The sequence below is a fragment of the Bombina bombina genome, chromosome 3 (genome assembly GCF_027579735.1).
Source record: "Bombina bombina isolate aBomBom1 chromosome 3, aBomBom1.pri, whole genome shotgun sequence".
NCBI classification, from domain to species: domain Eukaryota; kingdom Metazoa; phylum Chordata; class Amphibia; order Anura; family Bombinatoridae; genus Bombina; species Bombina bombina.
The window spans coordinates 1,159,338,785-1,159,351,698 of NC_069501.1; the positions used below are offsets into that span (position 1 = coordinate 1,159,338,785).

Consider the following 12,914-nt stretch of genomic DNA (forward strand, 5'->3'; position numbering starts at 1 on the left):
CAATGGTGATAGGAGTCTCTATCGCCAATATAGGAATGCCTGCCTCCTCACTTTCAACCTTAAGCCACTCACATATCCTAATGATAAGATTAAAGTGCTCACAATGATTACCTATCTACGGGGTGAACCCCGAATCTGGGTAGACACGCTCTTTGAAACCAACGATCTTATTCTATCATCCCTACAGTCTTTTCTAGCAGTCATGGATGAACTTTATTCAGACTCAAATTTACAATTGACTGCAGAAAGCAAGATGCGGAAACTAAAGCAAGGCGACCGTCCTGTTGAAGTTTATATAACGGAGTTTAAACAACATGCCATTGATTCCCAATGGAACGTGATTGCCTTAAGAAACCAATTTCGCCTAGGACTCTCGGAAGCAGTTAAAGATGAGCTAGCCCGAACTGATCTCCCTGACTCCTTAGACGGCCTCATGAAGCTCTCAATGCAAATAGATAGAAGGCTTCGCGAAAGGAAGTCAGAGCGTCAAATTGGGGATTCTTCTTACAAGAGATCATTCCATCCTCCTTCAACTGCTTCTTCATCAAGTGTGCCTGAACCTATGGATATAGGCTTTAGGAGGGGTCCATTGACCTCTGAAGAAAGGTTTAGAAGAAAATCAAAAGGACTGTGTATGTATTGTGGAAGTCCAAACCATCCTATCTGCGAATGCCCCTCCCTACGTAAAAATAAAAATAATAAGTCTCTCTTACATTTGACTTCAATGATTGAACATGATAAACCAATTCACTGTACTTTAACCCTCTCTTTACAGTGGGACAGCAATCGCATGACGAAAGAAGCTATAATTGACACAGGAGCCCAAGGGAATTACATAGATAAAGCTATTGTTGAAAAATATAAAATACCTCTCATCACTAAATTGTCTCCTGTCTCTATACGGGTTGTAGATGGGTCTGAACTTTCTTCTGGTCCTATTACTCAGCATACAATTCCCATTTTGGTATCCACCCTAGGTTCACATCAGGAATACATCACCTTTGATGTTATTACCTCTCCTCTATTCCCCATTGTACTAGGGTTACAATGGCTCCGTTTACACGAACCTGTGATCAATTGGTGTTCTTTGGAAGTAAAATTTGATTCACCATATTGCCAGCAAACCTGTCTAAATCATTCTGTTCTCTTCCATTTGACAGAAACTCCACACATACCTAAAGTATATGAGAAGTTTGCAGACGTATTCAGTAAGAAGGAAGCTGATACTCTACCTCCTCATCGGTCGTATGACTGTCCGATCGACCTCAAACCTGGTACCACTCCTCCCTACGGTCATCTCTACCCTCTTTGCCAACCCGAGCTTGATCATTTAAAGACGTATTTAGATGAAAACTTAAAAAAAGGTTTTATACGTCCTTCAGTTTCTCCAGCAGCAGCCGGGTTCTTCTTCGTAAGAAACAAAGATAACTCCCTTCGACCAATCATTGACTTCAGGGAGCTCAATAAAATTACGATAAAAAACAGGTATCCCCTACCACTCATCCCCGAACTCATTGAACGCCTCCAACATGCCAAAATCTTAACCAAATTAGATCTAAGAGGGGCTTATAACCTTGTCCGCATAAGAGAAGGGGATGAGTGGTTGACCGCCTTTAGGACAAGATACGGCCTGTTTGAGTACCTGGTAATGCCTTTCGGGTTAACTAACGCCCCGGCCACATTCCAGTATTTTATTAACGATATATTTCACGATCTTCTTGATACTTGTGTGGTCGTATACCTGGACGACATTCTAGTGTACTCAAACACGCTTGAAGAACATGTTAAACATGTTAGTTGGATACTTTCCAGGCTCCAAGTTCATAGGCTATATGCAAAACTAGAAAAGTGTGTATTCCACACCAAGGAAATAGATTTTTTGGGGTACTCCATTGGCCCAAAAGGTATCCAAATGCAGGCTAACAAAGTTGATTCAGTAAAAAACTGGCCACAACCAAAAAATAGGAAGGAAATACAACGTTTCCTCGGGTTTAGCAACTATTATAGAAAGTTTATTAAAAATTTATCTCAAATTGCTAAACCTCTCACTGTACTCACCAGTTCCAGTACACCTTTCACCTGGAACTCCAAAGCAACTGAAGCTTTCAACTCATTAAAAAACTCCTTCTGCTCAGCTCCAATACTTCAATTTCCTGACCCTTCTCTCCAATTCATTTTGGAGGTGGATTCCTCCGATTATGCCCTTGGAGCTGTCCTCTCGCACAGACGCAGTATATCCCAACCACTACATCCAGTAGCTTTCTATTCCAAAATTCTTTCTGCACCTGAGATGAACTATGCTGTTGGAGAAAAGGAACTCCTGGCAATAAAACGTGCCTTTGAACATTGGAGGCATCTCCTGGAGGGCACCGTCTTACCAATAATCATCTACACGGATCACCGTAATCTCGAGTTCCTACAGAGGAATAAAACTCTCTCTAGTCGACAGGTAAGATGGAGCCTATACTTCAGCAGGTTTAACTATCAAATCATCTACAGGCCCGGCTCTAAAAATGGAAAGGCGGACGCACTTTCTAGGAAAGACCCTAGACCTCCAAACACTCAGGAATCTACTTCTATCATTCCCCCAGATAGATTTTTGGGTCTACTGTCCACTTTCAAGACGCAACTTCAAACAGCTTTACGGTCAGATCCTCAGCTACCTCAACTCCGACTATCTTGTAGAAACAACCTCTACTATCATGGGACTCTCTTGTATGTCCCCGAGATTCTTAGACCTGCTCTAATTAAACAACATCATGATCCACCTCTCCTTGGACATCCAGGTATTATGAAAACAAAGGAACTTCTCAGCAGATCCTACTGGTGGCCAAATTTGGAAACATCTGTAAAAAACTATATCTCAAACTGCTCCATCTGCATTACTTCCAAAAAGGAAAGGGCCAAGCCATATGGACATCTTCTTCCAATTCAAATACCTGATAGACCTTGGTTACATCTCGGCATGGACTTCATAGTTGAATTACCTGTGAGTTCAGGTTTTAACACCATTCTTGTTGTCACAGACATCCTGACCAAAATGGCTCATTTTATCCCTTTTAACAAACTTCCCACTTCCAGTGAGACAGCACAACTCTTCTTAAATTCGATTGTCAGATACCACGGAATTCCTTCAATCATAACAACTGATAGGGGTACTCAGTTTACCTCGAAGTTCTGGAAAAGTCTTTCTGCTCAACTGAAAATTGATCATCGCCTAAGTACTGCCTTCCATCCACAAACAAATGGCCAAACAGAGAAATTAAATCAATGGCTAGAGCAGTATCTACGCTGTTATTGCTCTTATCAGCAAAATGAATGGTCACAATACCTATATCTGGCCGAATTTGCCTACAATAACTCGGTTAATTCATCCACCAAAGTTTCACCCTTCTTTGCAAATTATGCTTTTCATCCACATTTTTCCCTGGAACAAACGGATAACCCAATTTCTCCTTCTGTAGATGATCTACTACAGAAGCTCGCTGAAAACTTCCACTTCCTGAAAACAAATATCCAACAGGCTCAGACCTCACAGAAGAAATACTACGACTTACGCAGACGACCATCACCATCTTATGCCATAGGCGATAAAGTTTGGCTTTCGACAAAAAATATCAAAATCCCTGTTCCCAGTAAAAAACTAGCAGGATTATATATCGGACCGTTCACTATCACTCACGTTGTTAACCCAAATGCAGTTGCTCTGGACCTTCCCAGTTCTATACCCATCCATCCTACTTTTCATGTGTCCCTTCTTAAACCAGCTTCAGATGATCCTTCAGTGAAAACTATTTTACCACCTGTACCTGTACCCCTAGATCCGGACACTTATGAAATTCAAGACCTCCTGGATTCCAGACGGCATAAAGGTGTCTTACAATATCTGGTCAGATGGAAAGGCTACTCACCTGATGATGACACCTGGGAGCCTTATACCAATATAGATGCACCTAGACTCATCTCCCGTTTCCACAGACGATATCCTCTTAGACCTAAACATCAAGCCGAGGATCGGCTTGCTTGAAGGGGGGCGTATGTAAGGATTCCGCTTCATGTTTTACCTATGCCTTTCCCATTCACCTTATGTATGGATTCCACTCCATGTTTTACCTATGCCTTTCCCATTCACCTGACTTCAGCCTTACCTGTACTTAAGGCATCAGCTGACTGCAGACAGGTGCTTAATTATTAAGTTTCTAGACTAACTCTGAAGTCTGTCTGTTTTCCACTTGCTGTGTGTTTTTTCTGAAAACAAACCAGTCTGCTTTTCTTCCAATTTCTGAACCAGCTACTACCTTGGGATTACTTATTTTTACTGCCGGTTCATATGCTCATTTTGCCTACATAAACTTTTACAGAGGCGAGTTTTTCTTTTAAGCGTGCACGCTACAACAGAGACTTATTTCATACTGCAGTGTGTTTGCTGCCTTCTCCCTCTGAGTTGCTATCTCATTTGAGCCACTGAAGCGTTTCTCACACAGCGGACTTCAATCTCTCTTCCACTGCAACACAGTGCAACTCATCTACAAACAACCTCCCACGGACTAAGTACAAGGACATCTCAGAATTAATTCTGCTTCTATTTCACACCATCCGGTGACTGGGGGTAAGCACTGTAGTTACTTTAAGCTGTGCTGTACAAATAAACCTTGAACTTTGCTTTTCCCTGCTGCTCTACTGACCGCAAGACTATCAGCACATGTGTATACCATTCTGTGACAAACTAACTAACAGTGTCTAAAACTGAGAGTTACACTTCACACTGAACTGTTATATCTTACTCCAGCACTAATAGCAACACTACCTGCTTTCTGGAACTCTGCTTTTCTTTATCAAGATTTTTCATACTGGGAGCTAGCTGAACACTAAAGTTTGCTACTAAGAAATTGTTTTATTTTTTACATTTCTTCTGATCCAGCCTTTGTTTATGTTTATACTATTGCTGTGGCATTCAACAGCATATGTGATTTACATCATTCGTTGCCAGACAAGTTTCTGATCTGCAATTCAATTACTTGAGAATAACAACTTCACTTAAAGCAGCTTGGTCTATGCTGTTCAATAGTCCATTTGCCAAAAGTGATACAAATCATTTATTTTGCATACTCTGCAGTTGTGATCCATCCTCACTCTCTACTAAATCATAACAACTTCTAGCGCAGTTAGGGCTCTAGTGAAAGCGCTAATTAGTGCTCCACTTGTAATCTACCCCTTAATAAGTTGTTTTTTTATCATGTATAAGAAAAAAAGATGTGATTACGCTTTTTGCAATTTCCTTTGACATGCCTTATTTTGTAAAGTATTTTTTATACTCAATATATGGATTATCATTAAATTATTGGTAATCACATTTGAATCAAATGGTGAATTAATGCATTTGGAATGGTTGTTGCCACTAACTACATGATTTCATTTCTGAAACATGGCTATAGATTACAAGAATGTTTTTTTATCAATGGCCATCTGTGATTGGTCAAGATGAGAGTGGGGACCTGATATTCAAATGCTCACCTGCATGGAGAGAAATCACGCAAAATCTTTGGGAATTTTTTAAAACCTTATATTGTAATGTTGGAGTCTCTGTTTCACATAAAGAACTCTACATAGCAACATAAACATTTCTAAAGATACATTTTGTGTTTCTAAATTCTTTTTTAGGGCCTCGTCATACCAATGAAACTTCTTAGAATATCTCGCCTGAGCGGAGAGGTTTTGAATATCAGGCACAGTAAGATATCTCAGTCTGCCTGTGAAGAACCACTTTTTGGAGCAGGATAACAGAGTCTGTTTTTGTTACTAATACATAAAATTTATAATCCAGTATCTGATAATACACTGTTGTAGTGACCTCTCATTTTGTCTTCTTTAACCTATAAGATTGCTATGTTAAAAAAACAACAAAAAAAGAAACACATCATAAAAAGGAATAAAGGGAAAGGCATAACTGGTTGACTTTTTAATACTGAGAAGAGTGCCAGAAACGTTTATGCCTTCATAACACATCAATTTTTAATGATGCACTAAAATATTATATTAAATTTAAGCCAATATGATTTTTCCCATAAAACCCTGACCTTGTCTTTTAACCAATTTATTTTTCTTACCCCATATACAAGTTCTCCAACCATCCCATTCCAAATTTTGGTTTCTGAATCCCTCGCTCCGTATTTTCCATCAGGAACAATGGCAATTTTATAATTGATACCAATGTGTCTTGCAATTTCATATGCCAAATCTACACAATAGCCTTCAAATTTATCATTTCCAGTCAGCTGTTCATGGTTTTTCTTATACATTACATAAGGAGATTCCTATAGGGAAAAAAGAAAGACTTAAAACAGAAAAAGACAATCCACTGTATGACAAAAAACAAAAAACAGGTCCTTTCCAAATTTGGCACAAAATGATTAGACAATGGAAGAACTTAAAACACTAACAACACTGTCATTTCTCAACAGATTAAACAAAGTGAGAAAAAATTCCAGTTATTCTATTTTAACATTGAAATTAATTATCATATTGTTGTATGTTAAAACATGTTAGGCAATATCTAAAATAACATTACACACAAAAAAAAAAATTAACATTTCAACACAGCCAACAATTATATGATTTAATAAATGAACATGTATAAATATATAACTGAATAAACATAAATGTCAACAATATTACCAGTAACATCAATAATGGTACCAAACATCTGAGGAAAGAAAAATATTTACCTTTTACAGAAACATATTTGGAAAATACATGCTACAATTGCAGACGAATAACAATGTTTGTTAGCCATGTGAATGTAATATCTGATGGGAGATCATTTATTTATTCAAACGTTAACAATGTAATTAGTATTTACAGATTGATTTCATATTTAATATTGAAACTGTAAACAAGAACACCAAAACCAATAACACTATTATTGTGATTTATATAACTTAGTAGCAGTGTAAGAAAATAATAATAATAATAATAAATATTTGTTTTCAATAGTCACCAAAACACAAAAAACATAAAAAGAACAGAAAAGCATATCCAAATAGAGATATGTCATACTGTGTGCATTTAAAAATATCAATTTTGTTAACCTTAAAGGGACACTGAACCCAGTTTTTTTCTTTTGTGATTCAGATAGAGTATGCAATTTTAAGCAACCTTCTAATTTACTCCTATTATCATTTTTTCTTCGTTCTCTTGCTATCTTTATTTGAAAAAGAAGCATCCGAGCTAAGGAGTCAGACAATTTTTGGTTCAGAACCATGAACAGCACTTGTTTATTGGTGGGTGAATTTATCCACCAATCAGCAAGAACAACCCAGGTTGTTCACCAAAAATGGGTCAGCATCTAAACTTACATTCTTGCTTTTCAAATAAAGATATCAAGTAAATAAAGAAAATTTTATATTAGGAGTAAATTAGAAAGTTGCTTCAGTGGGTTCAGTGTCCCTTTAACAAATAATTTAAAGAGTAATAGAAAATGTGCATGTGTACTTGCTTGCTGCACATGTTATTAGGGCTCCATGTACGAAGTAGCGTAAGCTGCTTCGGAGCCCTAGTGGGGCAGGTTTGCACATGCGAGACTGCTTCCCACAATGTAAGAAGGTGACAAAGGGAAATAACAGAGAGCTTGCTCGCTCCCTATGATTGACAGTCCCTTCTCTTGCTCGAGTGACGGGGTGGGCATTACATACTCAGCAGAGTGTGTAATGCTGTATATGGGCCAGCGGATGAACAGATCTGCTGCCCATATGCAGCAAAGGCGTGCGGACAGCTGCTCAAGTTGAGAAGCTGTCCGCACACATTCAATTCATGGTGCTGACGTGCCCATATCCTTTTTATCTTAAATTTTGGAATATATCTCATAAAAATGTATCTTTTTTTTCTTTTCTTTTTTTTTAAATCACCAAGCAAAATACTTCAGAGATCTCAGATTTTCTTCAGGCTGAAAATTGGAAACAAGATAATTCAAACAAATGTTAATATACCCCTAATAAATTGACTAATAAAGTGAAAAAAAGCTAAATCTTCAAATGAAAATGTACAATATATGTAATTTTGTAAATGTAGAGAGGAAGAAAATGGTAAAAAAAAATATTTATTGCTTCAATGTTATTAATATATGGTGAAAACAAAGTATTTGGTTCCTTAAAGGGACAGTCAACGTTAAGAAAATGTTTACAACTATAAAATCCTTAGTGGCATACCTCTGTAAACAGTAATGCCATTGACAGTATTTTCACTAACATTTACCTCAGAAAGTGCTCCCAGCCACACCCCTCACAACAGCTTTTTGTTTTTGTTTAAATGAGCAGTTCAGATTACTTGAGTATCTTCTTTATGCAAATTTATCTTAAAATTTATTTGAAAGGTAGCAGAAAGTGTGTGTTTATACACAATGTGTCCTTAAGATTGCACACTAGCTTATAAGGACACCTCACAATTCTATTTGTGGATAGTGACAATCTTCTGCAACCATAACAAAACCTTTTTTCTAAATACATTTTAATGTTAGTCACTGCTAGTCTACTGACACTCACCAAGCTTTCTACTGGGTTGAAGTCTGATTTGTATTTCCACTTAATAAAATTAGCTTACTTAACAATACTACACTAATCTCAGTGATATCACTGGGTAAGCACAAAATAATTTTTAACAAAGGTCCAATCAGCCAGTGATGTGACATTTTGAACAGAATTAATTCAGATCGGATATTCTAAATATGGCTTGGTTTCAACTGTATTTTTGAGAAGCCATTTTTATAATATTTTCTTTTCTTCAGGTGCAGCTCAGGACTATAAATGCTGTAATCTGCTCCAAGCTGTTTTCACTGTTTTAATGTAATATATTCACTATAAGATGCAAACTGAACGTCATGTTAACCAATCGCATTTAAAATTAACTTGCTAAAGGCTAGATTACGAGTGGTGCTCTGTCAGAAGTAGCGTGCGTATTACAAGTTGAAAATAAACGCGTTCACGTGAGCAAATTGACCGAATTTAACAGGTGTTGGGATGGCATGACTTCATATCTTCGGTTAAAATCAAAAATACATTTAAAGTACAGTTACACTCATATTAACACTGCCTAATAAAACTATTTAAAAAAAATTGCATAAAAAGTTATAAGGGCTGAAAGATATGAGGTCTCAGGAGTTAGAAAAAAAAATGCAAACGGCTTTAACAAAGAGATTCATACATATACATGTCTATATATTGATATGTGTATATTGAAGCCCTTTGCAGTCAAGTAGCTGAAACCATGAAAAATCATATCTATGCAATATTCATATTTAAAGAAAATGTATTCCAATGTTCTTCACATAGGGGAATAGGTTAAAAGTATTTTTAAAAAGATATTGTATATATATCTGTATATATCTATACCTATATATAATCATATGAATATTGGTATAGATATATACAGATATATATACAATATCTTTTTAAAAAGATATTGTATATATATCTGTATATATCTATACCTATATATAATCATATGAATATTGGTATAGATATATATTTTACCAAAATATATATAGAAATATTTATTTATGAATAAATAGAACATATTTTTCTATGTGAAGAACATTGGAATGTGAAATATTAATATTTCATGTTGGGTTAGCACACTTGGTTAAATGTGATCGGGTTTGCGCGCGAGTAAGGGTGCTAGGTTTTTTGCAACTTTTCACTCTCCATTGAAGTTTATGGGGAAATATGTTAATGCAGTCACGATATTCGAAGATCGGCTTTTTGCGCGTTTTGGGTTAGCACTTGTGTGAAAAAAATTTACTTTTAACTTGTAATAGGCGTACTACCCGACATCGAAGTTAACACACGAGTGGTAGAACTAAATTGCGTGCCACTCTAGACTACAATAAATGTTCAAAGAAAAAAAAAAATTAAATATGGGTACATCCATGTATTTGGCCACTAGATGTCACTGTATATTCTTGATTTGTTAACCAGCAAGCGTTTTCAAATTTGAGTGTTGGTTCTTTTACCCATTAAAAAATAAGCATTTAGGTTTTATTAGTAATTCATGAGTTTAATTGAAAAACATACAGAAATATTGATTTTTGCCTTTGATATATGTTCTAATAATGGGTTTATTTTAACTTGACAAAAGCTAAGCATAAAAATGTATAAAAGTACCTCTAAGAATAGAAATGCTGCAATACATAAAATTGGTGATTTTTGTTAGAAAAAAAAATAGAAAACAAATAAAAAAATAAGCTGTGATTTTTTTTTTATCAAGACTAATTATCTTATGCTTAACTCTGTTTACTTTTACCATAAAAGGAAAACAAGAATTAACATTCAAGGCTCCACATCCCAATTCTAATCAATTGAAATTTGCATACGAAAACACTGTATAGCAGCTTGGAGTTTTTAAATGGTTTTCTGAACCATTCTAATCAATAAGAATAGTCCCTGGTTTAATTAGCCAATTAAAATGCAGAATAAAAGAATGTGTAAAGCATAGCTTGTAGTCTTCTTTGTTCTTTAACTTCCGTTCTATCATTTCACTTTTAAATACATTTTCCCCATAATAATGTGACTGTCACCTTCTCAATATATTTATATTGTCTTTACTTGCAATATATATATTTTTATATAACTATACTGATTTCATTTCTATTTATACTAATACCCTGAGCAGTTTTCCATTAGTACTAGTTTATACACTTTTCTATTTATTTATGCTATTTAATCATAAATAATTCTGTTTCCATAATTAGCATTTCAGTTGCTTTTTACTTCCCCTACAAGGCTTTGCATGCGCTGATTTCCTCATTTTGTAAAGCTGTGCACACAAGTAAACCGATGTACAGCAAAATACTTGAAACCCTATAAATATTTACAAGAACTAAGTACTGTACAATAAAATATTTTTGTTTTATTTGCTTAAATTACAAGCTTATGCTTTGACAGCAGTAGGTTACAAGTATCATGGGTGAAAGGGTTAAAAACAAAGAAAAAAGAAATAAAACAGTTTAAGACACATGCTGTTGTGTGGAAAAATCTATTTAACTAGACATCTAACTAAAGAGAAGGCAGCATAAGGAAATACACATCTATTGCATGCATTTGAAGGGACAAACTACTTGGTTAGATAAGTGGTTAGATAAGTGGTGCAGGGAACGAGGATTTGGTTTTATTGGCCATTATAGCTCTGTTTGGAAAGATACTAGGTTATTTAGGAGAGATGGCTTGCATTTGGATGCTAAAGGAACAGAGTATCTGGGAGAGGAGTTTAAATACTTTATTAGAAATCATTTAAACTAATAAAGGGGGGTAGCATTAATATATCCACCTGCCCCCCACAGCATGCCAAAACTGTTAGTCCAAGTAACAATTCTAGAAATTCTAGTAGAAAAATTCTTCGTGCCATGAGCACAAATGCTCGCAGCTTAGGAAATAAATTACCTGAACTCATTTCAATAATGACTAGGGACAACTTGGATTTAGTAGCTATAACAGAAACATGGTACAATGATTTGCATGACTGGGACATAGTCATACCTGGATACAGGTTATTTAAAAAGAACAGAGTAGGAAAGAAAGGTGGAGGAGTTGCTTTGTATGTAAATGAAAATATAAAGGTTACTGAAATTGTAGGAACAAATGATGAGGTGGAAAGTATTTGGGTGACTTTGGAAATTGGAGATAAAAATGTTTTTAGAATAGGGGTTGTATATAGGCCTCCATTGCAGGATGAAAAACTGGACAATCTGTTATTAGATGAAATAACCAAAATGACCATGAAGGGTAAGGTTATAGTACTGGGGGACTTTAATTTGCCAGATATAGACTGGAAGATTCCTTCTGCTAGATCGGCTAGAAGCAGGTATATTCTTGAATCTCTGCTAGGGGAATCACTTGAACAATTAGTCAAGGAACCAACTCGTAAGGAAGCTATATTAGATCTAATACTTACAGTGATACAGTTTCAGATGTGTCTGTAGGTGAGAACTTAGGATCCAGTGATCATCAATCTGTTTGGTTTAGTATTCATGTTCAGGAACTGTCCACCCAGACTAAAACAAAAGTTTTAGACTTTAGGACGGCAGATTTTTCATTAATGGGAGAATACCTAAAGAACTATTTAAAGGGGAAAACTCTTATTACAGGGGTTCAAGAACAGTGGGAATTTGTGAAAGGTGCCATTTTAGATGCAACCGCACACTGTATTAGACATGTCTGTAAAAGTAAAAGAAAGCGGAAACCAATTTGGTTTTCCAAAGAAGTAGCACATGCTGTAAAGACAAAAAAGATAGCTTATAAAAATTACAGACACACACAAGCAGATGATGATATGAAAATATGGAGACTCCAACAAAAAAAGACTAAGCAGTTAATTAGGAAGGTTAAAGCTCATGCAGAAGAGAAGATAGCACAGTCAGTAAAACATGGGGACAAAACATTCTTTAGATATATCAGTGAAAGAAGAAAAAATAAGGTAGGAATAGTAAAATTGAAATCAGTTGATGGTAGAATAATAGGAGATAAGCAGATTGCAGACTGTCTCAATGATTACTTCTGTTCTGTTTTCACTAAAGATTGTGAAGATACAATGTCTACATTAAGGGATGCAACGCAAAATAGAAACAAGCTTAACAGTAATCTTTTTACAGAGGATGAGGTTTTGTTAGCATTATCAAAAATAAATGTTACAAAGGCAGTGGGTCCTGATAATATTCATCCAAGGGTTTTAAAAGAACTTCGATCAGTGCTAACTGTCCCATTAACTGATCTGTTTAATCAGTCACTATTAACAGGAGCTGTCCCAGATGATTGGAGAATAGCAAATGTAATACCCCTTCATAAAAAGGGCAGTAGAGAAGAATCTGGCAACTACAGGCCAGTTAGTTTAACTTCAGTAGTAGGGAAATTAATGGAAAGCCTCTTAAA

General features: G+C 35.8%; 1 protein-coding gene across 2 annotated transcripts in view; it reads right to left on the bottom strand.

Moving 5' to 3' along the window:
- The window catches only part of GRIA4 (glutamate ionotropic receptor AMPA type subunit 4), a 771,385-nt gene that overhangs the window by 160,151 nt on the left and 598,320 nt on the right, over nucleotides 1-12,914 (bottom strand). For both annotated transcript variants that reach the window (XM_053708572.1, XM_053708570.1), the window contains exon 10: nucleotides 6,108-6,314. In XM_053708572.1, the coding sequence (XP_053564547.1) occupies nucleotides 6,108-6,314 (207 nt within the window). The remainder of the gene's footprint in view (nucleotides 1-6,107; nucleotides 6,315-12,914) is intronic.